The 25,993-nt window shown below is 56.2% G+C and overlaps 1 protein-coding gene across 1 annotated transcript; it reads right to left on the bottom strand.

The window, feature by feature from the left end:
• Positions 1-25,791, bottom strand: ASS1 (argininosuccinate synthase 1). Its single transcript, XM_066332764.1, has 15 exons — positions 25,772-25,791; positions 23,316-23,427; positions 22,774-22,842; positions 22,356-22,544; positions 20,476-20,532; positions 19,956-20,030; positions 17,032-17,102; positions 16,609-16,639; positions 13,004-13,094; positions 11,132-11,216; positions 10,040-10,104; positions 6,127-6,258; positions 2,354-2,510; positions 824-889; positions 1-346 (listed from the first exon to the last, which is right to left on the bottom strand). Exons 2-15 carry the CDS (start codon positions 23,421-23,423, stop codon positions 292-294), a joined length of 1,251 nt encoding a protein of 416 aa, XP_066188861.1. The 5' UTR covers positions 23,424-23,427; positions 25,772-25,791; the 3' UTR covers positions 1-291.
• Positions 25,792-25,993: the final 202 nt, after the last annotated feature.

The raw sequence follows: 25,993 nt of genomic DNA, 5'->3' as shown, positions 1-25,993 counted from the left end.
TAAAGCCCGGCTCTCAATGCCGGACCCCGCGCGTGGCCGGGGGTTTATTTCTTTCCCCACTTTTTCTCCAATGAACAAACCTTTTTTTTTTTTTTTTTTTTTTTCTTTTTTTAAAATCTTTTTTTTTTTTTCCCCTGATTGCATTTCACTTGCAGCCCCGTAACAAAGCCGTCACCTCCGCCGCCGCTCCGCTCCAGGGAGACGAGTTACAATTACAAATTGCCACCACAATTAGTGCTACTTCTTAGAGAAATTAGAAAGGGGAGAGGCAGGCTCGCGTGCGATTGATTGCTATTCATCCTGCTTTACGGTGACCTTGCTCTGGAGACGATGATATTCCTTCAGCCTGGAACCCGGGATTTTAAAAAAAAAAAAAAAAAAAAAAAAAAATTAATTGTAAATTAACAGTAAGAACACACATTTCCTTTCAATTAATTTAAACAGAATGAGGGGGCGTGAAGAGCAGGCGTTTGTTAAGGCCTGTACAGTTTAATTATTTTTTTTTTCCTCCACGAGATAATGTAATTAATCTTAGAGGAGTCGGGGGGACACAGAGGATCGGGGAGAACAAAGCAGTTAACAGGCAACGGAAAAATTAAGAGCCCATTATGTAAATGCAGCGTGTTTTACAGCCCTGGAGTTGGGAGGGGTCTGAGAAATAAGTAAAATAACGAGGCTGGCTGTGCTGGGGAAGGCTGCAATTAAGCTGGAGGGGCTGGGGACACCCCACTGTTCACCCCCAGAGCTGAGGGAGGAAAGGGAGGAGGCCCGGGGAGTTGGGGGCTTTTCCCCCATCGGGGAGGGTCCCACTGGACCCACAGACCTGAGCGAGTTGATGTTGATGAAGCCGGTGGCGTCGGCGGGCTCGTAGTCCCCTTGCACGTTCATGCTGCAGAGAGAAAGGCACTGTCACTGCCATGGGGCTCCCGGGGGGATCAGGGCAGCCCTTGGGGAGGGGACAAGATGTGGGGGACCCCAAAGCTGGCTTCTCTCAGCTGCTGCTGCTCCCTCATCCACTGGTGGCTGTGGGGGGCTCAGGTCAGGGTCCTGCCAGCCCCTAGGGAAGGGACACGTGGCTCAGGAGCTGCCATGCCCAGGCTCCACAGGCCCTGCCAGAGACACAGCCCCAAATTTCTCTCCTTGGTCCCTCATGTGCATCATCACCCTTCCTCCCCATGCTCTGGCACTGCACAGGGATGTTCACCCTGTTCCAGAGTAGTCCTACAGGTGTGGCTGTCCCGTGGCAGGCTCTGGAAAAGGTCCTGGGCAGGAGACACTGGCCCGGGCATGAGCAGGACTCCAGGCAGGGAGTGGGGGTTTATGGACCTGCCATTCCTCACTGCAACCCTGAGCACATCCCCTCTCCCAAGGCAGCAGCCACCTACTGAATCCCAACTCCAACGGTTTCCTACATCCCCAAAACACACGGCTCATTTCCCAGAAACCACAAACCTTAAAGGAGGAAGTGGAGGGAAAAGAAGAAGAAGAAGAAGAAAAAAAGAGTTTACAATGATTTTACCTCCCCTGACGGGCTACAGAAAAACCTCTGTGCTTTTATTTTTGCTCATTCGAGTGGTTCTGACCTGCTCTATAATTACGTTACTTTCTACCTACTGTGCAGAGGCATTTCCACACAGCTCTGCCTCTCACAGCTTTCTCTCGGGTTCCTGTGACGCCGTCACTCAAAGGCTTTCAAACCAGCGATGTAGAAATCAAAAAGAAAAGGAAAATGGTTGGAGACGCAGGGAGAATAAGTGCCCCTGCTTTTCTCTCCCTCTCTCTTTTTCCTCTGTCCCACCCCCCTCCATCCTCCTTTTTTTTCTTCCCTCTTTTTTTTTTTTTTCTTTTTTTTTAATACTTTATTCATTTAATCTCTCCAAGTGAGAGTGCGAAGCATAATGAAGGGTTGGGACGGATTATTAGGAGCTGTTGATTTTGAGGGGGAGGGAAGGGGGGGGAAAAAGCCAGAGAAGAGAAAGAGAGAAGATAATTTGACATTTACTCCAACTGATCTAAACTCATTCGGGTGTATTTATGGCTTATAAAGTGTTTAGAGAGATTGAAAGGAGTTGAGGGAGGGCTGAGGGGGGAGCGCGCAAGCGAGCAAACAACATGAAGAAAAAGGAAAAAGCCAGAGGGGGGGAAAAACCAATATTGACTTGAAAACATGGCTCATGCTTCAGCTGGATGCTGGGCTGGGCCCGTGGTGTCACCTGTGCCACTGGGAATGGGATGGGATGGAGTGGGATGCAACAAGATGGGGTGGGATGGGGTGGGATGGGATGGGGTGGGATGGGATGGGGTGCTCACTGTCACCACCCCTGCCCACCCTGACCTCCCAAGCCCCGCTCACCTGACCAGCTCCTCGTTGTAGAGGGACCGTGGGGACTCCCTGCCCAGGACGTAGACGTGGCCCTTGAAGACGGAGAGGCGCACGGTGCCCTCCACCGGCTCCTGCGAGCGCCCGATGCACTCCCGCAGGAACTCACACTCAGGGCTGTGCCAGAAGCCTGAGGACAGCAGATGGATCAGCAAGGGGCTTGGGGAAGGCCACAGGCCCAGGTGGCACCCCAGAGCATCTTAGGGTGGTCCCTAGGCTGCTTTACAAGGCAGACCCTGGGTCATTTCCAGGGGAAGGGCTGCAATTACAGGACTGGGAGAGGAAATGAGATGCTGAGACACGCGGGTTGAGCCATGAGGGATGGAGACCTCAGGTGTTTCCCTTCTCCTTGGTGGCCCTGAGGGTCTCACAGAGAAAAGGATGGAACAAACTAGAAATAGGCCATGGGGCCATCCTTATTCCAGCTCTGCTGAGCAAGGGGTGATCATGCAAATAAAAAGATCTGTTAGGTAGGTAAGAAATTGCCACTCCAACCCCACCATCTTGGGAGGGCCAGGTGGAGACAGACAGACGGACACAGAAATTGGGGAGGGGCCAGCTCCCAGCCCCTCAAGAAGGACATGAGCCATTGTCCCCTGGGATGGGCAGAGTAGGGGTCTCCCCCAAAGGGCCAACCCTAGTCTGTGGACTGTGCTCAGGGGGATGCAGCCCCACAGGAATACTTCACCCCCAGCAGCTCTGGGGAGGGAAACCCCCACAGCAATGGGGGTCCCAGTGGGGCAGTCACCCCAGCAGTTCCCATTCCCTACCCCAGAGGGATGCAGAGCCCCCAGATCACACAGCCGGGGCTGACACTGGGGCTGTGCTTTGGGGCACAGGTGTCTCAGCAGCCCTGAGCATGCTCTCCACCTTCCCAGCCCTTCCAAGGTCAGCGAGGCTCAGCTTGTCCCTGCTGCTGCTTGTGGGGATGTTTGACTTGTCCCCACTGCGGTCCCAGCACGAGGAGCTGCTGGGACACAGGGAACCAGGAAAACTCCATCTAACCTCGACCAGCCTACTCCTGCCCTGGCTCTGGTGGGGACAGCAGCCCCTGGCAGCCCAAACGCCCCGAGCTGAAGCCCAGGCTGGGTGTTGGGGTGATGTGCACTCACACCACGGCCCCCCAAAACACATCCTGGGGGAGGAGCTGTTGGTATTGCAGGTGCTTGGAGGGGCCGTGGCCCTGCCTGCCACCCCCACACCCTCCTGTTCCTAAGCAGGGTTATTAGATGGGGAGTCCTCCGACATCCAGAATAAAGCCTGGGAGATGTAGAAGGAGATAGAGGTGGAGGAAGAAAGAGCCCATTCACCGCCCTCCGGTCATCCCCCGGGTTTATCTCTCCCATCTCGCACCGGTGCCCTCTCACCTTTCCCTTCCCAGCTGGGCTCTGGGGCCGAAGCCATTAAAGAAACAAACAATTTCTTTTGTTGTTTGGCCTCACCGGCCCCTGAGCAGGGCCGTATCCTGCAGCCTTGTCCCCGGGGTCTGTGTGGCCGTGCTCCAAGGCACAGCACCGTGCCCCTGCAGCCCCTCACCGCCAAACCAGCATCCTGAATGGTGCCCCTCAGCTGCTCCACCACAGTATGGCCGAGGGGCTTGGGGACCCCTTCCCTGAAATCAGCACTGCCATGTCTGCAGGAACCCCGGCTCCAGGCGAATACACTCCTTTTTTTGGTACCCACCCCCTGAGTACAACTCTTCAAATAGCGGGATTGATGTAAAAATCTCTGTAAAAATAAACCCCAGACACATTAAAATAATAACCAGCTGCTTAAATCCTGACTCTGACAGCTCCAGGTGGGAGAAAGCATCCCCCCCTCCCGACCCCCCACTGCAGACACTGGAAGCGATCCCCTTTAATGACCTTCCCACCATCCTGCCCTAATCACGGCGCAGGCAGGGGGACAATGGCATTTCCGCACCTGGAAAGGACGGGAACTGGCTTCAAAGCCACCCCTCCACAATGGGATCAATAGGAACAGAGGGAAGATAAACACTAATTCTCCTAAAAACTGGACTAGCTGCAATAATGAGGTGTTAAAGGAAGGCGAGCTTGAAAGCCTGGCCTCCGGCAAGGGGACCCACGGGTGCTTATTGCACCCTGTTGGGGTTGTTCTGGGATTCAGGATTGGCTGGCAGGGAAGGTTAGGACCAAGCTGGAAATCCCTGGGGATTCAACACGTGGAGCCAGGGAAACAGCAGCCTGGCAGGGGTGGGGAGGCAGAATTTAAACCATGGTTCCCTTGAGTGGCTTTTTAACCTGGTGGCTGCTCAAGTGAGTGGTTAGGAATAAACAAATAAACAGGTTTATGTCTGCACTCAAAAAAAAAAAAAAATAGTCAAAAGAAAGGCAGCCCAGGTCAAAGTCTAATAAAAATGGCCAGAGGCAAAAGTGGCACCAGAGAATAAATGAGAGCAGGGGCTGCGATCCAAGAGGAAGATGGCAAAGGCTTCTGCAGCCCCTGTCAGGGCTCTAAAATATGATTTAAGCAGTAAAGAGGCTCAGGGATTAAATGCCAGTTGCTGAGGAAGATGCAAGAGAGAATGTCCTTGCAGGGGAAGGTGACAAGCACGGGCACCAGAAACTGCAGGGGAGAAAAGCCTAATCGAGTCCTACTGGATCTGCTGCTGCCCCTGAGCACCCAGAATCAGGTTATTTCCAGGATATCTTCCCATGGAAGACCCCTTAGGAATCATCCAGCCCTCGTGGTTAGAAACACCTGAAAAGTGACGGGAGGAGGAGCTGGGAGGCCGAGAAATCAGGGTCTGTAAATGGGAAATGTTTGGCCATGGGGCAGGAATCTCGTGGTGTGGAGCCTCCAGGGATGACAGCTCTGAACCGAGCGCCCAGGGGTGGGCAGTGGGGCTTTGAACCCACTTAGGGCATTTTGGGCTAATCCTACATCCTTCAGCTTAGCACCAGAGACTGCCTCGGGGTGGATCCATGGAGCAACCCCCGGGGCAGTGCTGGTTCTCCTCCCTGGGTGCCAGGCCAGGGAGCTGCTCCCTGTGGCACAGGGGAAATGCTGAGCTGCGACCCCTCAAACCAAACCCACGATCTGGCGCTGCGGCTGCTCCGCAGGAGGAAGGACACGGGACTTCACTGCTGTCCTTCACTGCCGGAGTGAGTCAGTGAATCTCCTCATCCCTTAGACCTGCCAGCCCTCTCCAGGCAGCGCTGTCCCGTCCCAGACCGGGAGCCCCAAGCCGCAGTGCCCCTGTGTGGGCTGTGCACCACATAGCACAGGCGGGACCCTCCGTCCCTCCGGAGTCCCCGTGCCACGCTGCCAGGGCACAGGGACAGCTCTCCAGCTCCAAACGCCAGGGCAGGGCTTAGAGTTTAAAGTTTGGGTGTCCCACATCCCAGCGTGCATGAGGCAAAGGCAGAGGTGGAGGGGGTTGGAGGTGAGAGCTGGGGAAAGGTGACATGAGAGGGGGCAGATGGATGGTGAATTACATCCGAATGTGCTGGTTGGGATGAAGTGGTGGCGCTGGGCTGGGAGAAATGCCATGAGCAAACCCTCATGGAATATGGCATTGCCTCCCAAAGGCAGGCACAGAGCTCCCTCGGCAGGAAAGCAGGCACAGCGTGGGGTTTTGCTCAGCCCGAACCCACCTCTCTCCCCGGGGGCAGCCTCAAAATCCACACCACAATTTTACAACCAGTGTGACCTGCAACCTCCAGCAGCCGTGTGGGAGGATGAGGAGGGAGGATGCTGCTGTGGCAGGACTGGACTGTACCTACCGTTGTACACCAGCTCTGAGAATTTCAAGGAGAGTCCCTGCTTGATTTTCCTCACTTCCCGGTCCATGGTGAAGGCCTCGATATCTAAATGTGCGTGGTACAGGATCGTTCCTGCTGGGGTCTCATAGATACCTATCCATTTTTCCAGGCAGGGGGAAAAGCAGAAAAAGAGAGAGAAACGAATGAGACCGAAACTGTCAGCAAATGACAAAAAATAATGACTTGGCTGACAGAAGGAGCCGTGGTCGAGCGCATTCAGTCTCAGCTCGCTGTAAAATGCATCTGTCATTATATTCATGCTGGGGCCGAGACAGTCCACTCCGCACCTTGCGGAGAAAATTTCTAGATTCCCCTCTTTGAAGAGGCACTCTGACGAGGCTAAATGACAGGGTTTGGGAACCGATCCCCCCACCCATCCGTGCCCAACGGTCTGCGGCTGAAAACCTGTAATTAGCGGAACGAGCGGGGCACAGGCATGGGGAGCGCAGGGCCTGAAATACCCTCCTCTCCCCTCGGCTGGCGAGAAAGGGCCCCGTGGATCTGCTGGGAAGCAATGAGGCTACCTGGGGGCTGGGAGGGCAACCTCCTTTGGGGCTGGCAGGGCCCCCCAGTCCCTTCCTGCTGCCCCCCTCCCCAATTGCACAAGGCCTGGGGATGGAGGATGCTTAATTGTTTCGGCAAGCTGCTCCTTTGTTCCAGCCCTTCAGGGCTTGTTTTGTGCATGATGTGGTTGTTTGGTGTTTAAATACGAGTATGGCCGTGCAGTTCTCCCAATCCGCGTTGGATGCAGGTGGAAATATCGTGGGGAAATTCTGAGCTGGCCTGGCAGTGAATATGTGATGGGAAAGGCTGTATGTAACCTGTCCACAGCCAGGGCTGCTCTGCCAGCATGTCCCTGTCCCCTGCCTGCCCATGGGGATGGCACCTCCCCATCTGCTATGGTGCAGTCATGGGAAGGGCAAAGGGCACAAAGGAACCCTGAAGGAAATTGTCCCCACTGAAGAGGATGTGTCCCCAACCAGCCCCAGCCCCAAGAGAGGCTGAGGGGAGCCCATAGGGCTCAGAACTTCACCAGACTCTGCTCTCTCAGTGCCCTGGAGAGCGGCACAGTCCTGTGCCAGTATGGCCACAGTCCCACAGCGCAGCAGCCCAAGCCTCTCCCATCAGACCTCTTCCCAAGCAGCGTCCATGACTTCAGCATCCTACAGGCACAGACCACGGTCCCGCTGTCCCAAAGGAGGGACAGCCCCTGGGGATGGTGCAGCCCAGTCCCTGGGGCAGCTCAGGTGTTCACCAAACATCCAAACCCTCAGGACTGTGGGAGCAGACAGCCAAGTTAACACTAAGCCCCAGCTGTCCCCATGGGCAGAGCAGTGACACAGGGAGCTGCTCTTTGTCCCCTCCAGCCCCTGACTATGGAGCTGAGCCCGCTACTAACACACATAACATCCCCTCTCCTTCCCCTTCAGATGTTAAAGCCAGTTTGGGCTGAAGATTTGGGTCCATGCCTTGACCCCCATCTCCTGCCCATCTGTGGGTGCTGGGAGACAGGACCAGAGCGTGTCAGCTGGGGCAGAGGGGAGGGCAGCTGACAGCCACTCTCCAGCCTCGCCACTGCCGAGGAGACAAGAGACACCTTCAAAGTGACACTCGCAGCATCTCCAAGCGTCTATTTTCATCTCCCCATGTTTACAGGAAAAAGACAGAGGTGTCAGCACTGCAGCCCAACGATGCTTCAATCACCCCATAATTACCGCTAAGGAAGGGGGGACATGGAGGGAGGCAGCGAAGGAGACAGCTGCCGCTACTTAAAATTTTCTAATTTGTAACCTCGGCTGTCACTTCACCTCCATCGGAGCAATTTTGCCGCGCTGAGTGCAGGCTGTCACTCCCGACGTCACCGGCGGCACGGGAAGGGATGTGGAGCCTTCCCGAGGGGAAGGGCAGGGCAAAATGCTGCCCAAATTCTGCTCCGGGGCTGAGGCTGAGCCCTGAGGCCGAGTTTGGCCTGGTACGTGCTCATTGCACTGAAGGGTTTTTCTGCTTTCCTCCTCCATCAGAGCATCCAGAGGAGGGAAAGGGGAAAAAGGAGGAGAGAGCCAAGGGATGGAAAAACCCCAACCAACGGCAGCGCTCGGCTTTTGGCAGCGGCCGTGCCCCTCCTTCCCTCTTCCTCCCCACTGATTTCATTTACTCCACTTAATTAGCCCCCCTTCGGAGTTAAAAAGATAATTTGATAATGAGGAGGTGAAAGGGAGGGCGAGGCCGGGCCGTGCTCCCGCTGCAGCCCGCAGCCCCCGGCCCGCTGTAATTAGCCACCTCCTCCCACTAAAACAAATCCGGCAAAACCGAGTTAATGGGCCTTCCAAAGGCTGGTGAGAGCGTGTGCCGTGCGCCCCGAGCCCATCAGGCCTTAACGAAGTTCAATTAGGAGCTTAGTAAAAATCAATGTAAATTAATTTTTCCCCTCTTCTCTGACTTCCTGGGACTTGGGGGATGAGGGAGAGGAGACACCTTCGCTGCCACCTCCACCACAGGGAAGGCTCTGGCCATGCTGCTGCCTGTGCCTCAGTTTCCCCGGCAGAACCCCAAATCCGTGGGGCACTGCTGGGGTTGAAAGGATTGTCTCCTCCAAGCCCAGCTCTCATCTCCTTCACCATTGATCCTAAATCCATTTGGGGTCCAAAATGCTTCTGGCAGTGGTGGGGTCACCCTGAGCTGCTCTGCACCCCGAAACCCTGGAAAAGAGCCAGTACCCACAGCATCCTTCTGTTCCTGCTGCTCCATCTCTCCCACAGGACATGTCACAGAGCAGATATCTCAGAGGTTTCTCTTCATCCCAAGAAGCCAACCAAGGGCAGGATGCTGCTCAAAGCAAGGGGGGGCCCTACCCCGAGGTGTCATCCCCACGGGGAGCCCACCCCAGGGTCTGATCCCTGCAGTGCTGTCCCCAGAACCCCCCGATCCCCCTCCCACAGACACGGCAGCGATCGCTCGGCGATGTCACGCAGGAGACAGACGTGACAGTTAAATGGGGTTTAGAGAAATTATTAAATGCTGGAAGGGTCACTAGAGCGTGTCAGTGGCTCTTAAAAAAAAATAGATTTTGACAAATTACTCAGCATCCTGCATGCAAATGCACAAGCTGCAGTGTGTGGGTCGCGGTTGGGTTTTTTTCCTTCCTCCTTTTGGTTTTAATTTAATTATTCAAACTCAGAGCAAATTATTTGGGGTTTTGTTTCTTGCTCTGTAGTGGGGAGGAACACCACAGGCTTAGTCTTACCAAAATATTTGCTGTTGTCCTGCACAGAGGGCAAGTTCAAAGAAAGGAAGCATCTAATTAAGTATTAATGAGACTTAAAACAAAAGAGTTGGAGGAAGGAGTTGGGAAATGATGCTGAACCACCTCCTTGCTTCGTTTTGCACAGGGCAGCTCGCTGCCTCCAGAGGTTTCCAATGAAATTGATCCCAATGGAAGATCAATATTAGGAGACCCAGACTCAAAAACGTGCCGATAAATCAAATATTTGCTTTAAAAAAAAACCCCGAAAACAGTAACTTGGATCAGCTTCCTGTAGTTTGTACAAGTGTTGGAGACTCTGGCACCATCCAGGACCTTCCATGAGCATCTCCCCACACAAGCCCAGAGCCTGGTGTGTTTGCCGTGGGGCCAGGTCTCACCTGGAGGCACTGGGACCCCAGGGCAGGTGCCAGCAGTGGCAGTGAGTGGGCAGTTGCTGTCATTAGAGAGCAACAGGGAATCTCTGTCACTGGGAATCTGCCAAAAGCTGATGGGGAGCGAAAGGTTGAGTGCTGCTGGTGTGACCTGAACCAAAACACCCCAGCATTACTGAGCACCCACCGTGGTTTTCCCATTTTTTTGTCTTTTCAGGGCAGGGCAGGGCAGGCTCACCTCTGGATTTCATGCCAACGAAGCGGTTCTCCACGATGTCGATGCGCCCAACCCCGTGCTTGCCCCTGTGAGGAGAAGGGAGGTGTCAGCAGTCCCAGCCCCACAGTGGGACACAGGTGGCCGTGAAAGGTGGGTCAGAGGGATGGACAATGGGGAAAAGCCCCAAATGGCAGCAGCCAGCCCCTGAGCAGCACTGCTGACCACCAGGAGAGACCCCAGGGAAGGCAGATGACAAAGAAATGGATTTGTCCCTCCACCAGTCCCTCACTTGTCACTGGGGCTACCAGTGCCACAGGCAGCCACGGTGCTTAGGCCACTGGAAAATAAACTGGGCAAGGAGACAGGACATGCCACAGCTGGAATCCCAAAGTAATTTTAAAACCACTTATTAATCATTTAAAAAGTGAGCTTCGTGGGAAAGTTCATTCCCATTCGCCAGCAGGAGGATAAAGGCAGAGGCACAGAGGAGGATGGCCAGGGACTGGGTGGCACTTAGGAGGAGTGGGTGCCCTCATGGGTGCTGCAGGATTTTTGGGAAAACTCCTGAGGATGGTTCTGTGCCAGCAGCAGAAACCAGACATGGGGTGGCACATGGAAAGAAAACCCCAAAGGAGCTGCTGCTGTGGAGAGAGGACTAGAAAAATGCAATCAACCTGGCCAGCAGGTCTCCATGCCCCAAAAAAGTCCACTCTCCACACAAAAGGGACACTGAGCCCTCTTGGGGAGACAGGGCAAGGCAAGATGTGAGAACAGGGGTTCCATAACTGAGCTGGGACAAGAGGTAAAGGGTGCCCTGCAGTAGGCAGGGCAGCTGGGGCACACAGGCAGCCCAGAGAATGTACAGAGGACTTTTTAATTCTCCTCATGCACAGCAAGCAAAATCCCGGGGTATTCATACCCTCGTGCTGCTGGCCTTGGTGCCCAGCTCTGCTTGCTGGCATTTATGGCACAACTGGGGCCATGTCATGGCTGAGCACCATCCCTGGGCTCATCAGGACGTGTCTGCTGTGAGCATCCTGCTTCCACCCCACGCTGGGGACCCTGGGGGTGCTGCTCTTGTCCCCTCTGCCAGCTGGACAGGGTGGCACTCACGCGATGTCGTTTAGGTACACAAAGAGCTCCAGGGCCGAGGAACGAGTGGCTCCATCCCCAGTGTTGGTGACCTTCACTGGGACACCTGCAGAGGCGGGGACAGAGGATGGGCAGGATCAGCCAGTGTCAGGATCCCCCCGGAACATCAGCCCGTGGGCGTTAAATAGATGTGACAGATATGAACTCTAAATAACTTCTTAAAAAGGCATATCCAAGCTGGTGCGAGGGGGAGGCGAGGGGAGGGAGACCCACCTCGGGAGAGGAGCGAAATAAATGAATAAAAAAGGCCATAAAAACGTCACCCCCCAATTTTCCTCTCTCTCCTCCCTCTCTCTCTCTTTTTTTTTTTTTTTTTTTTGAGGGCCTGTGAAATTGCAACCAGGCCCTTAACTAATTGAATTTCACGCTCCGCAATTGTCTTACAGCGCAGCACCTTCTGTCCCACCAGCCCTTGCCGGGGAGGGGGGGGGACAGAGTGACAAATGTGTGCCCCCCACCTCCTCCCCTCTCCATCACGGGGGTGTCTGGGGGGACCCCCACACCGGGGCACGGCTGCTCGCACACGCACGCACACGCACCCCTCGGCAGGGTGCTCCCCGCCATGAATTAATTATTGCACCTTTCTTTTTATTCCTCTCCCCTTTAATTTTTTTTTAATTTTTTTTTTTTAAGGGCACCGGGCAGGAGCAAAGCAGAGCAGGGTGGTGGTGGTGGTGGTGGGGGTGATGCTGAATAGAAAGAGGCATTTTTCTTTAGCGGTGTGAAATGAGCAATAAATGTATTAGGAAGCTGACAAGGGGGCTGCGGGGCCCACAAAGAAAAGCGGTGCGGAGTTGGAGGCTAATCCCCCCTCCATCTGCCCTCCTCATTACCATTTAACGCACTATCAGTTGCCAATCAGCCTCAATGCCTCCCTTTCTAGTCTTTATTATATAGGCGCTCGCAAGAGCCCTGTCTAGTGACGGGGGCTGTCAGCTCCCCCCCCACTGCCCCCCACCCCTTAAACCCCCTATTTTTCAGGAGTTTATAAACTCAGTTGTAAATTGCTATTAAATGTAAACTCGCGGCAATAATGAACCTTAAGCTGCTTCTCGGCGTGGGCCCCCCCACCCCGCGCCCTCCCCTCGCCCCGGCTCTTTCTCTCCTCATCCTCCACCGGGATATTGGCCGGGGTCCGCTCGGCGAAGAGCCGACGTTGTCGGGGCTGTTGTTGCCGAAAGCTGCTTAGCCTTTGAAATAGTTAATAATTAGATTAAAACTTCAAATAAATTAACTAGGGGCTGAATGGGCTGCCGAGAGGGGGGCTGCTCCTTGCAGAGGGATCGTTATAATGGAGCAGGGAGGCTGGCGGTGGGGACGGGGTGTCCCCTCCCAGCAGGGTCTCCCCCCATCCTGGGCTGCCAGGAGGGATGGTGGGGCACGGGGATGGCCGTGGCTGGCAGAGGTGGAGGTGCTGCCCGGTGTCCCCAGGGATGTGATGGAGCATCCCTGTCCCCTTCATGACAGCGTCACTAGTCAAATCCTGCTCAGTGTCCCCCCAGCTGTCTCACCAGCCAGCATCACCTGCATGTCCTCAGAGCCACCTGCAGGAGAGGGGACCGTGTGCCCACTGCACCTTGATGGCAGGTGAGGGGCCTCAGACCCCTTTCCACTCTCAGGGAGGGCTCCCAGAAAGCCTCTGAGATCTAACCTGACCCTCTGCACACCTCAAAGAACCCCGGTGTGCTGCAAGCACCATCCTCAGCCCCCAGATCACGCGTCGGGGCTCACCCATCTGTCCCCACCCTGGGGATGCTCCCAGCTGCCAGAGAACCCCAGTCCCGGCTGGGAAGTGGGGCTTGGTTTGGGGTCTGACAGCAAGGAGGCTCTTACCCCGCTCAAACTTGATCTCCAGCACGTCTGGGGTGTCGGGAGAGTTGGCCGGATCACAGGTCTTGGTGTAGAGCCCTGGAGGAGCCTGGTTCTGCAGGGAGAGGGAGAGAAGGGGGACAGTCAGTGGCATTGCCATGGCCAACACTGCTGGCAGCCCCAACCCCGGGGCGCATCCCCCATCCCAAAGCGCATCCCTCTCCCCAGGGCCGCATCCCCCATCCCAAAGCGCAGGACCAGCACGGCACCGACGCTTACCGGGGGCCCCGGGAACAAAGGGGTTGGCAGAATCAGCCAATTTTTCCCCTCAACTTGATCTCATCTTTTCCTCCAACGCCCCCACAGCTGGAGGCGGGATGGCTGCGGAGAAACAAGTCAGGCAGGGAAAAGCAGGACGCTGGCAGCGAGCGGCGGGGCAAGGCGGGCACGTCCCCGCACCGCGGCCGGGCTGATTCGGCGCTGACCGAAAAAACTAATGAGGAGGCTGACCCCAGCAGGTGCTCCCGGCACACCGGCTCTTTCATGGTGTCCCCGGGGTTAATACACACGGGGGAAAATAGAGCAGCAAAGCAAAAACCCATTTCAGAGCACATCAACCTTTATGTATATATATTTATTTTTTTTCCCTGAGATTTATAGGGAAGAGGCATCTTATCTCCATCAGAGCCAGGCCAGCAGAGGCTCGGGTGCTGATGGTGAATTGCTGCAATTGAAGTGCGTGCCAGAAGAAGTGGGAGGGGGAGACGGGGAATGTAATATAAAAAAGCTTTCCGTCCCGGAGAGCAAATGCGTTGCAATTTCACGTGGCCCCTCAGCACTCACCCATGATGCGACTGCACAGGCTGACCCCAAAATACTTTCAGATCTGTGTTTGTAAACTCCTGCCTGCAGAGGGACTCCCCACCCAGCCACAGCGCCAGGAGGTGGAATGGAAGCACAGAGCACCCAGGGCAGGTGCAGCACCATGGAGAGTCCAACAGCCTTTTCAAAGGTGGCAAACTGGTATTTCCCCGCTAAACCCAGCTGGACAGAGCTGGAGCTCTGGGTATCTCCGGGCAGGAGGGCGCTGCCTGCACCCACCCGCCCAATGCCTGGCCCAGGGTCTCCCTGTTCCTCTTTTCCTTTTTAAAGCACAGCTCTTCTGCTCACTTCATCAAATCAGAGAATAGGTTGGGAATGGGAGGGAGCTTTGAATGTCACTTTTCCTCCTTTCTATTACTTTCTAGCAAGGAAAAAAAAAATGGTATAAAGCAAGTTAGGGGGGAAAAAGCCCCATAGTAATCCAACCAAAAGTGATTGCTAAAAAATTCTTTGTAAAAATTAAGCTTTTAAAAGGGAAAATCAATTTCTCTACAAAAGAAATTTTCGTCTAAAATTTTAGATAGACAGTAAGCATTTCAGTAAGAAGTTCTATTTATTTTTGTCTAAATGTATCTACATTTACTGGATCACTGCCAGCACCTGAGGGAAGCCCACGCAGCTGCGAGCTTCCACTCCACACTGGGGGAAGACCCCTTGCCTCACCCTGAACCTCGGGCTGCACATCCCAACACCAGCCACAGCCGAATCCTGCGAATACAGACACAGCTACCCGAACACTCCCTGCACAACCCCCTCCTCAGGTCCCATTTTATGTCATTTTTGCCCCTTTCCCTCGTTTTAAGGGAGAGGTGCTGGCAGGCAGGCGCGTCTCCCCCGTGCCCCCACGCACAGATTACACGGGCTGTGGATTTCAATTTTACATCGTCTGGCCTTTCCTAGCCCTGATCATACTTATTAACTAGATGAACCCGTGAGAGATGATGAAAAACTTTGAGTTCAAAAGGAAAAGGTGGAGGAGGGTGGGAGAAAAAAAAAAAAATACCGGAAAGTATTAAAAACTCTTTACTAAACATTGGAAGTCAAAGTCAGGTAGTTTCCAATTTTCCGAGCCAACTATGAAAACCCCTATTAAATAAAATAACTAAATAGAAATAAAAGTGACATTTGGCTTGCATTCCATCATTACGGTGTGAGTCTGTCCTCTTTTTATTCTCTCTCCTAAAAGCACAGTTCAAATGACAAATAGTTTGTTGCAGTGTATCAATGCCTTCTATTTATCCCTCCCCGCAGGGGGGCTAGTCCTGCAATGTCATCTTTAAAGGGGAGAGAGGGGAAAAAAAGGGAGGGGGGAGAAAGGGGAAAAAAAAGGAAGAGTGTGTGGAAAGGGAGAGAGGGAGGGGGGAAGAAAGAAGCAAGAAAAACGGGGCAAGAAGAGAAGAAATTGGAAGCAAATGGTCCATGAAGTAAACCATGATGCAGAGCTATCGATGCCGCAAATGGTTTATTCATCCGGCTGATATTGTTGTGCCCGGGACTGAATGAACTCTTTCAGAGTGCCATATGAAGTTAAAGCAAGTAAATTTCTATCTTTCTCCACATTAGCTGCCTCATTGCCCTTCAATCGGGCCTCACAGAGGCAGAAAATAGCTCAACCATCTGCTTTCAAATCCCTGCGTTTGGCAGGTCCCGGGGGTTTGGGGAGGGGAGCCCACCGTGCCTGGCACCCCGGATCCTGCCACGGCCACCCTGTGCCCAGCACCGCTTCCCGGGCCGGGAAGGGGACAGCAGTGACAGTGACAGCCGTGACACCGCGCTCCAGGCGGCCACCTCCCGGCACTGTCACAGGGTGAGGATGCTCGGGGATGGGGTCAGGGCTCAGCCCCGTTTTCCAAGCTGGGTTTGGGAAGGGGACGGCCTTGGCAGAGGCTGGGCAGCGGCGGAGGAGAGGGGAGAGGCGCTGGGGGCGGCAGGCGGGGTCAGGATGGGTGCGGGTCAGTCCCGTCCGCCTTCACCTAAAGACGTGAACACCCAGCCCCTCTCCGTGAGGAGGAGACCCCACGGGAACCCACAGACACCAGAGGAGGAGCGGGACCCCCTCTCCACCTTCCTCTTCCTCTCGGCCCGCCGCAGGCACGCGTCAGCCCCGCTGCGGGAGCCGGCTGCGGGCACGGAGCTGCGGCGGCTCGGCTCCCTGTCCGCCCGCCTTCCCTCCGCTCCCCGGGCTGTCTAATTCGGCCTGATGGATAGTTTAAATAGCGGCCGGACGCGGTGACCCGCTGGAGCATGAACAGCACGGGCAGGGCCAGCGGGACCACGGCGCGGAGTGGCCGCACATGCGGCGCTGTCACAAGTCCCCGTTGGCAGCCAGAGCTGGTGGCCCCATGGGTGCCCGCAGGGTCTCCAACAGCACCCATCAACGGGAGGTTTTACCCCACACCCCCACGGAGAGGGGGTTGGAAAGCAAAGGCGGCACGGAACAGGGGACCCGAGCTGCAGGGGACACCTCGGACCTCTGCCACTCGCCACCAGCTCTGGGCTGTCCCACCAGCACCGCGTCTGTCTAATTGCCCCTTTAATGCTGCGCCGCGACATTGTCCCCTCCGGTGTCACCCCTAAAGTGTCCCTTTCCCCTATTGAAGCCGGCGGCATTGACGTGCCGGGGGAGGCGGAGGGGCCGGGGCGGCGGCGGAACCTCCCCGCACACACGGACGGCCCCCCGTGAAATTCCCAATTAGCCTGCGAATACACGAGACGCCCCCGGGCCCGTGGCTGCTGTGATCGATTACCTTGGGGTTCTCCAGGATCCCGGCTTCGTAGCTGCAGCAGGGAAAGGGAAGGAGAGAGAATCACTGCAGCACCTGCAACTTGCAACCCCAAAACCCACCGGGATGAGACCCCCGCTCCCACCCACCCCATGAGGATGGGCATAGGAACAGGTTATGGATTTCCAGAGCGTTTTAGCATCAATCCTGAAAGGAGAGCCAGGCTTAGGAGAGTCCAGGAGATGAATGCTGCCACTGAGAATGTGAACAACTAGATCGAAAGGGGAGGATGGAGGATTTGGTGTCACCCATGGTCAGCATGTGGCGGGGCAGCCTGGGACAATGGATGTGTAAAGAGCTGTTCTGCACATGTAGGTTGGAAGGGACCAGGGCTCCAGGCCCCAGGTCCTCACCTCACAGGGGCTCTCCACCTGCCCAGCTCCTCACCTGATGTGCATTAGGTTCTCATCCATGCTCCAGGGCGTCTGAGGTGTCACAGGCACTGGGATCCCATGCTTCTGCAGGGAGAAGGAAAGTGGGGGTAAGACAGCCCTTATTGAGGCTGGTTCCCAGCAGGATCAGCCCCCAAAACACAAAGGCACAGCCCGTGGCAGCACAGAGCAAGGTGAACTCCCATGTCCCTGAGCAACATCAGCTCCCACCACAAGGGCCACCTCAACAGGGACATCAGGGACACAGTGTGGCTGGGGGGAGAACGGCCCAGCCCTCCCACAGGATGAGAAGAGGCCCCAGAGCACCCTGTGAGCCCAGAGATGGGCACACCAGCACAGATGTTGTCTGCTTTTCCTAGGTCCAGGCCCAGGATGGTGCAATGCTCTCAGGTATGTGGTAGGATTGTTGGGGTGTTCTTTGCAGGGCCAGGAGCTGAACTCCAGAACCCTTTGGGTTCCTTCCAACTCAAGATGTCCCACGATTCTCTGATTCCCCCTTCCAGGCTTCTCAGCAAGGGGAGGTGACACAGGGATCTGAGTCCCCAAATCCTCAGGATGCTCTAAAGCCCAAAGAGGACTCATACTCTCTCATGAGGGGACAACAACACATCCTCACAGCCTCCTGCAAACACATGGTGAAGCAGATACACCCCAAGCAGGTGACAGTGTTCCTCTGAGCCTGGGCACCTCGAGCACACCATGCCCAGGGCCGTGTGCCCCAGCCCAGCTGCCTCCCCCACAGTGTGCAGCACGGAGCCCAGCTCCCTAACAAGGTCACCAGTGTGCTCATTTATCCACTGACACTTCAATGGGGGAAATTGCCTGTGAAGACGAGGTGAATACATGGGGGAATTGGCAGGAGAGGTGACAGCAGCAGCCTGACACTGGAGCCACTGGGGACACTGCCCACCCTGCCAGGACACTGCACACAATGTGCCAGCTGTGGGATGGCCGTGGTAAGACAGGGATGGGGACAGCAGCTCCCACTGAGCTCTGATGTGTCTGTACAGCCCGTGCAGTGCTGGGCAGCTCTGGCATTTCAGTGCCACCACAGCGGGGACATCAGTGAAGGGCTCAGCTGGGGACAGAGGAGCAGACATTTCTTGTTTGCCAGGAACAAGGGGAGGAAATGCTTGTGGTTGTTGCATCAGAGCCCTCAAACCATCACATGAGATTGAACAAGGTTCTGAGATCTAATGGTGCAGGGTTTTGACTCAGCCCTGCTCCTGGGGGCACACGGCCTCAGGCTCATGGGTTCTGATTTGCTGGCTCCCCACCATAACTGCAGCATAGGGCCTGCTGGGACCCCCCATTATCCAGTCTAGACCTCCTCTGGCAAAACTTAAGGCCATTTCCTCTTGTCCTATCTTGTATTCACAAGAAGAGACCCACCATTGGCACACCCATCTCACCTGGGGTGTACAAGGCCATCCTTCAGACCTGAATACCCAGTCATCTTGAGCTGACTTGTGCCCTCTCCTGGCTCTGCCTCCCCCTGGCAGCTGGGGAAGCCCCCACTCATCCTCACCCCATTTCAAAAAGGATCCTCCAAGTCCAGACCCAATATCTATGGAGCCCAGGCAGCCTTTACTGGAGCCAAAGGTGCCAGGACCAAAGAGGGGTTTTGTTCTCAGCTTCTGTCCCTGGCTCTGCCTGGAGCACAGCTAATCCTGGAGCTGCATCCAGGAAAGCTTGGCCATTCTCACTGAGGTGTGTGAGGATGAAACACTGGCACAGATTTGCATCCAGGGCAAGGCTGGCTTCAGCCACCGGGCAGCAAATCCATGGAAAGAGCTGCAGTGAAACAGATCCTCACTTTCCCTGGCACAAATGGAGTCCCAAACATCATCATTTTCTAATTCCCTCAGCACCAAGATGAGCACACGTATGTGCTCGAAGGACCTGGCCATGCATCCCCCCTCCCAAGGATGAAAAAGAAGAGAAAACACCTTTATTTTGTAACAGATAACCAGAGACTGAGGAGTACTTAAACCCTCACCCCACAACCTTTTGCTCTTGGAATGGGGCCCCAACCCATTTCATTTCCCTTTTCCCCCCTCTTCCAAACAAACAAAACAATCCCCACAACCCAAACAAAACCCCCAAACCCAAAACACATGTTCCATTTTCCATATAATAAAACCGCAGCTCTCTTAATAACTCCCCTATTTGACAATTTGTTTGGCAACATATGGAAAGCTCTCGTAAACTCTCCCCTTCATAATACAACGGCAGATGGCAAACACAATCCTCAACACGCTGCTCTCTCCCTAATGGGCTCAGAGGGCTCCTCACCCCATGCCACATCCCTCCAGCTCCACACCTCGCCTTCCCAGAGATTACCCAGGCAGCTTCAGTGGCAGCTATTTAAAAACTGAAGCAATTTTCTGGTTTATGCACAGAGCTGACTTTTCCCTTTTGATTGATTGAGCCGAGTTGTCAAGCATTTCCATGAAGTCGCTAAAAAAGAAAGGTACCCTGGTGGGCACATAAAAACCTGATGCAAAACTTCTAATATGTTTTATTGTAACTTGTACTTCAAAAAGGAAGGGACAACAAAGGTGAATGTATTTGCTTTGTCTGTTTCACGAGTCAGGGAGCTGGGACCCGTTTCCTCAGAAAGCAGGTTACAGCTAATAGCCAGGTAATTATGGGGCTTTTAGAAAGGAAGGAGGAAAAAAAAAAAAATAGAAGAAAGCAGGGGGGAAAATCCTGACCAGGGGGCTCCTAAGTGGTGCTGCAGGGATGTTGTGCAGGGTGTGCTGCTGTCACCCACCAAGTCATGGTAAGCATCCTGTGGTGACCCTGAGCATCCCATGGACGCTCCAAGAATCCCATGGCTATCCTGAGCCTTCATAGCCACTCTGAGCACCTTTTGCTGCCCTGGGCATCTTGTGGCTACTCCACACCAGCTCCTACCTTGGCATAATCCATCAGCTCACGGCGTCCGGGGAAGCGCTGGTAAAACTCGGGCAGCCTCCACGGAGCAACAACCTGGCAGGAGAGCAGGAGCATGAGATGAGAAGCCCCCTGCCCTCTTGTAGCCCGTGGGCCCCCTCTGCCCCTGGGAAGCAAGGGAGCCAAGACCCACAGGGTGTCGGTTCCCCAGCTGAAATTTAATCTCCCAGCACAAGGTGGGAGTAAACCAAACCCCGACCCTAACCAGGCACTGGATGCAAAAGGGAAACAGGCAGCATCGATTATCCAGCAGCTGCCTTGGTACTGTCTCCTCTGCAGCCTCGTGGTGTTTGGGGTAAAAATAGGTCAATTAAGGATCATTACAGCCCCCTGAAATGCCAAAACGTTGCTGTGTGCAGCTGGTGGCTTGTTAAAGTGAAGCAGGGTCATTTGCATTGGTGTTAAAAGACAATTCCCACCAGCAATACGAAGGCCAGGAGCCTGGCAGTGGGGAGGCAGGGGATGGCTCTGGGTGCCTTACCTTGATCTTGGGACACAGGGCATAGCAGCTGAGCTCAAACCGAACCTGGTCATTGCCCTGAAACATGAATGGGAGGCGCTGAGGGGGCACGACACACACATGCAGCTTCTGAGGAGCTGCTGGCTCCAGCCACAGCTCCCCTGGTGATACTGCCCCTCTTGGGCACAGAGGGCAAGGATCCTCTGTCCCACGGGGTCATTCCTGGTGCCTCTCCATGGCTGGTTTGAACCCTAAATCACCTTTCCTGTAGCTCCTGATAGCTGTGCGTTCAAAACAGATTTGGGTAATTTTTTTTCCCCAAAGACATCAAAGGACAAAGAAGGAAGAGGGCGAGGTGGGAGTAAGACCACAGTGAGCAGAGGGATGCAGCAGCTCATAATTAAATAACTCAGAACCTCCCTTTACCTTAATTGGCCCTTGCTGATTAGGTCCCACTAATGAGTCCAGGTAGCTGGGAAGGGATATGGGCCAGTAGGAAGGCTGGGAATTATGAGCGCTTCCAAGGGAATAGCACTCACATTTTCCACCCTCACCAAGGGGTTTAAGGACCCCCGCTTCCCTCCCATCGGCCTGGAGGATACATTTACACCCGGGCTGGGAATTCCCGAAGGACTATTACACACAAGCAAGAACATCCACCAGAGCACTCATTTCCCTCACAGGCCCAAAACAAGTCCATCTGCTCCGGCAGTGGGGACACCCCAGATGGTCCCATTTAAGACTCTGGTGCCGGGTCGAGTTACCCGCACTCAGTTCTGTGCCCGCGGCTTAATGGCTCTGGGAGTGCAGCCACCGAGGGTGCCCCGCCAGCAGGGACGGCTGGTGGCACCTGGAGCAGAGGGGACACCATGGCATTGGGGGTGTGTTACTCCAGGGCACCTTGGAGAGGGAGCTTTCAAGAAATGCGATGGATGAGATGGACAGAAAAGGGGTGCAGGGGCCAGATTCCAGCAGGAGAGTTATTGCAGTCAAGTAGCTGCCCCCCTGCCCCATTTGCTGGGTGCTGACAAGTCCCTCGGCAGTCTCCTGGCTGCATTTAACATCCCCCTTCTAACAGAGTCCCCACCGTGGGGACCCCCAAACCCATTGCCATCGCCCAGAGTCACCTCCCGTTACCCCAAGGCTGTGGCAGGAGGAGAAGGAGGCACCCGGCAGGTGCTGGGTTCACCCACGGAGCCCTCACCTGGCCCAGGTGTCCCTGTCCCGGACTGGGCAGCGGCTGGGGGTGACCCACGGTCACGTCCCGCAGGTCCCACGCCCCCATCGCGCTCCCCGAGGGGGATTCCCCCGCTCCTGGAAGGGGCTGGCCCCGAGCATCCCTTTTCCACGGTCTCTGGCTGCCTCTAGCGGCAAAGTGTCCTCCCTGCGGCCAGCGGGGACCGCGGCGGTGGGGACAGGGACAGACACAGCCGGGATCGGGACAGGAATGGGGACACGGACCGGGGGAACCGGGGACAGAAACAACCGGAGTAAGGACCGGGACAGCCAGGATAGGGACAGAAATTGGGACAGGGAGAGCCAGAACTGGGGACAGAGTCTAGGACAGCCGCACCTATTCCTGGACACCCCTAACCACGCCGGGTTGTGCTGGCTCAGTCTCAGCCGGGAAACCTCAGCATTTTGAAATTACTGCCAGAAACAGCCCTCAACTGTGACTCCAGCCTTCCCAACAGCGAGACGGAACCGAAATTGGGCACAGAAATCCCAGAAGTGAGAAGGAAGTGTTGAAACACGATTGAATTTCGCACAGTACCCCACAAAGCACCCACAAAACCCCCAGGGCACCCTTCCTGGCACCCACAGCTTGACCTGTAGCCTGACCAGCTGCCCCATCCAAGCACCTGGAGCCATCCCTGTGCGGTGCCCGTGTCCCCCCTGACCTTGCCCGTGGCCCCGTGGGCGACGTGCTGGGCTCCCTCTCGCTGGGCGACCTCCACGAGCCTGCGGGCGATGCAGGGCCGGGCCAGGGCCGTGCCCAGCAGGTACCGATCCTCGTAGAGCGCGTTGGCCTGCACGGCCGGCCAGATGAAGTGCTCCACGAACTCCCTGCTGACGTCCTCGATGTAAACCTGCCAGCAGAGGGACATGCCTGATGGAAGGGTTGTTACGGCGGGGAGCGCGCTCCTCTGGAGTTTTAGGAATAGCACGGTGAAAAGTCTCTTTGCCCCCCTTTTCCTAAAAGGCTTTGGGGAAAAAAACTCTGGAGAAGGGTTTTATCATTGGTACTGTCCCCTCTGGGGTGTGGGGGGCCCCAGGGCTCGCCCCCATGGTGGGGAGCAAAGGGAGGGACACTGTTACCTTCTTGGCCCCCAGTGCCAGAGCTTTCTTTCGTGCTGCCTCAAAATCTTCCTTCTGCCCGATGTTGGCCTGGAAAGCAGCAGGAAAAAGAAAAAAGAAAGAAAGAAAAAAAAAAGACTTAGTGTGCAACAAGACCACAAAACCCAGTGCAAGCCCCCCAGTTTGGTGCAGGGCATCATGCAAGACAAGACAGAGCCCATGGTGGCTGGGCTTGAGGACACCCAGGATGGGCAGGAGGAGAGTTCCACCCCCTGAGGGGAATATGTCATGTCCATGTCCCCCTCTGCCAACCCCCTCGGCTCTGCCCTGATCCCCTGCCTTCATTAGCAGAGGGTCATTAGCTGGCAGGAACAGGTTGTGCCACAGAGGGCGAGCAGCTCAGCAGAGCAGCAGTGAGCTGGGCCGTGGTTAACCACCACATCCACACACACACCAGCCCCCCCACTGCTCACCCAAGCCCCCCAGACCAATGGCCCTGCACCCCCTCCACCCCCAGCCCCTGGGGACAGGGCTCCTGTGACAGGGCTCAGCACAGCTCTCACCAGGTAGGCGACGACGTCGTAGCCCTGCTCCTTCAGCCACACCAGGATGCAGGAGGTGTCGAGCCCCCCGCTGTAGGCAAGGACCACTGTGCCTTTGGACTGAGCCATGGTGCTGCCAAAGCAAAGGAAAAGGGCGTCGTGATGCCGCCTGCCCTTACTGCAGCCATCAGCCGCGGCATTATGAAGGATCAGCTGAAGCAAGAGCCCTCCCAGGCTGCAAGGAGCCAGGGCAGGGCTTGGGGCAAGACGAAAAGCCACAGCACTGTGACCGCGGCCAGGCGGCTCTCAGCCAGGGAGGACACCCTGCCTGTGCACCCAGTGGTGGCTGGACAGCAGAGGAGGCCAGGGCGGCCAGGAGGGCTGTTTGCTCTTACCTTTTGTCCATGCTCCAGCCCCAGCACAGCCTGCCCCACGCTCTGCACGTGCCCTGCGATGCTGGGAGCTGGAACTCAGGTGCAGCTCACAGCTCAGTGCCTTGCTCTGGCAGGACCCAGCACGTCCCAGCCGTCTGCAGAGAGCCGCTACAGGCTCAGCCCCCACTGCCCATCAGGACAGCGATGGCTGCAGGGCTGGGGGCCTTGGCAGCATCCCCTAGAGCCCAGCCCAGCCCCCAGTCTAATTAAACTTACGGGGCATTTGTGCTAATTGCACCGCGCGTGTTTCCTGCCGCCACAAAACACCTACGTGCGGATTCAGCACCTCTCACACTCCAGCCAAGGATATCAAGGACTTCAGCCAACAGCAGGAGAGGGTGAAGGATGCAGCAGCCTGGACCTCAGGGGATGGTTGGGGGTGCCGGGCAGGAAGGAGCTCTGGACTGTCCCTGCACTCCCTGCGCCAGGCTGTGAAGCGCAGGGCCCCACGAAGAGGTGATGCCAGCTGACCCTTGGCCGGGGGAGGAGGACGGGCTGTCCTGACCAACTGTGACACTGCTGCCGCCGAGTCAGCGCAGTGCTGCTGCTGCAGGCCGGGAAGGCGCCGTGCTCCGGGCCGGCTCTCCCGGCGGGATGTGGTTATGCCGGGGTGTGCCCCAGCACCCTGCTCCTGCCAGCGCCCTGCAGAGCAGCCAGCATCCCGCTGGGCACGGCTCGGAGCCAGCCAGGGGCGGGCTCTGCCCTGCTTCTGCCAGGTCCTTGCTGAGGAACAAAGGGGTCTGGCAGCCCCATGCGCTTTCCTGCGGCTCCCCGAGCCTGCCCGTGCCCGTCGGGCTGCCACCAGGCTTGTCAAAGCAGCATTCCCCTGCTCGTGGGGGCCCGTGGCTGTGCCGAGCTGGGGCCGTGCCCGGAGAGGTCCAGCCGTCCCTTCCCCATAGGGGCATTTACAGGAAAGCAGTCGCAGTTCCCAAAACGGCCCAGCCCAACCCTGACGCTGCTCCTGCGGCTCCCTTTGAGACAACTTCTCTCCTTTAGTCCCAAACTAAAGTGGCCACCAGCATCGCTGCTGTGGCTGCCAGCCTGAGTAAGCACATCCAAGACCCGGCACACTCGCTCTACCAGCGGCCCAGCAGGGAGATAAGGAAATGCCTCCCACTTCTGCCTGCTCAGACACGTCCCAGTGTCGCAATGCCCGAGCGGCCTGCGGGCACCGTGTCCTGGAGACACATCCTGAATCCCAGAAAGGAGGTGGGGCCAGCAGCGTTCCCAGCTCTTGGAAACACGGCTCGTGCCAAACCCGCCTGCCCAGGAAGGGAGAGCCCCGAAGTTTCAACGTTCGGTGGCAATAAATCAGAGCAAACAAAGCTCGGTGAAGGGAAACGCGGCGGGACTTTCTCAGCCCTTATTATTATTCCGTAGCAATTTCCGTGTGAGTTGGGACAGATTTTGCTGGAGAGGCTGCCCTACGCCAAAGGAACACCGCGTTTTCGGTTTTAAAACCAAGAAATAAATATAAAGAGGGAGGAGAATGAAAAGCCTGAAATTTTGGTAAAGAGAGGAACTGTCTTTGCCAGGCGGGCTGGAAGAACAGCCTGTGGGCTGGGATGGAGCAGGCAGGAGGGGCAGGGACAGGGGCAAAGGCAGGCAGGAGGGGCAGGAACCGCCTTTCCAGCAGCACAGGCATGTGTTTACTGGTGCTGGGGCTCTCTTCAGCATCCCTCCTCCAGCCTCGTGGAGGTCCCATCCTGCTCCCCAAAATCCCCAAAGCAGAGCAGAGCAGAGAGGACACTGGTACTGGCTGAGGTCTCAGTTCCTGTCCCTGAGGGTGGCCAAGGGGACCCTCAGGGAAATGGGACTCACTTGGAACCCCCCTGCCCATCCCAGACTGAGCTAGGAAGGGCTTGACTGCAGTCTGCACAGCGCTGGGAAGGGGCTGGCACCCCGCTGCCCTGCTCCAACACCCAGGGGTGGGGGACACCCGTGGGTGGGGTGGAAATGGGACAGACAGGATGAGGGGACATTCCCCCAAGGCAAAGGCGTTCCTTTCCCCTCTCCCTCGGTGCCGTGCCCACACTCACGCACTCCCGGTGTCCGGCTGCCCTCGGTGCTCTGGTCCGGTGCCTGGAGCATCCTCCCCCTCCTCCTCCTCCTTTATAACCGGGCGCAGGCAGGCGGAGCCGCCGCAGGACAGTCCCCCCTTGGGCACCGTCCCCGGGAGAGGCCCTGTGCTCCTCCTGCCCGCGGGATGCCCGGCACAACACGGGGAGGAGCTGCCCCGGGCCGGCATGGAACCGCTGCCCAGCC

The sequence above is a fragment of the Sylvia atricapilla genome, chromosome 19 (assembly GCF_009819655.1).
Source record: "Sylvia atricapilla isolate bSylAtr1 chromosome 19, bSylAtr1.pri, whole genome shotgun sequence".
In the NCBI taxonomy this organism is placed as follows: domain Eukaryota; kingdom Metazoa; phylum Chordata; class Aves; order Passeriformes; family Sylviidae; genus Sylvia; species Sylvia atricapilla.
Note: the sequence above shows the minus strand (reverse complement) of the source record. Positions and strands in the feature narration are given on the sequence as shown.

Bases quoted from the DNA above. Each gene is read 5' to 3' on its own strand.
- ASS1 (XM_066332764.1), bottom strand. From the start codon at position 23,423: ATGGCTCAGTCCAAAGGCACAGTGGTCCTTGCCTACAGCGGGGGGCTC. The intron at 20,533-22,355 runs GTCAGGGGGGAC...TTCATGTTTCAG, and splicing joins CCCACGGGGCCACGGGCAAG to GGCAATGACCAGGTTCGGTT. The intron at 10,105-11,131 runs GTGAGTGCCACC...TTCTCCTCACAG, and splicing joins GTGTACCTAAACGACATCGC to GGGCAAGCACGGGGTTGGGC.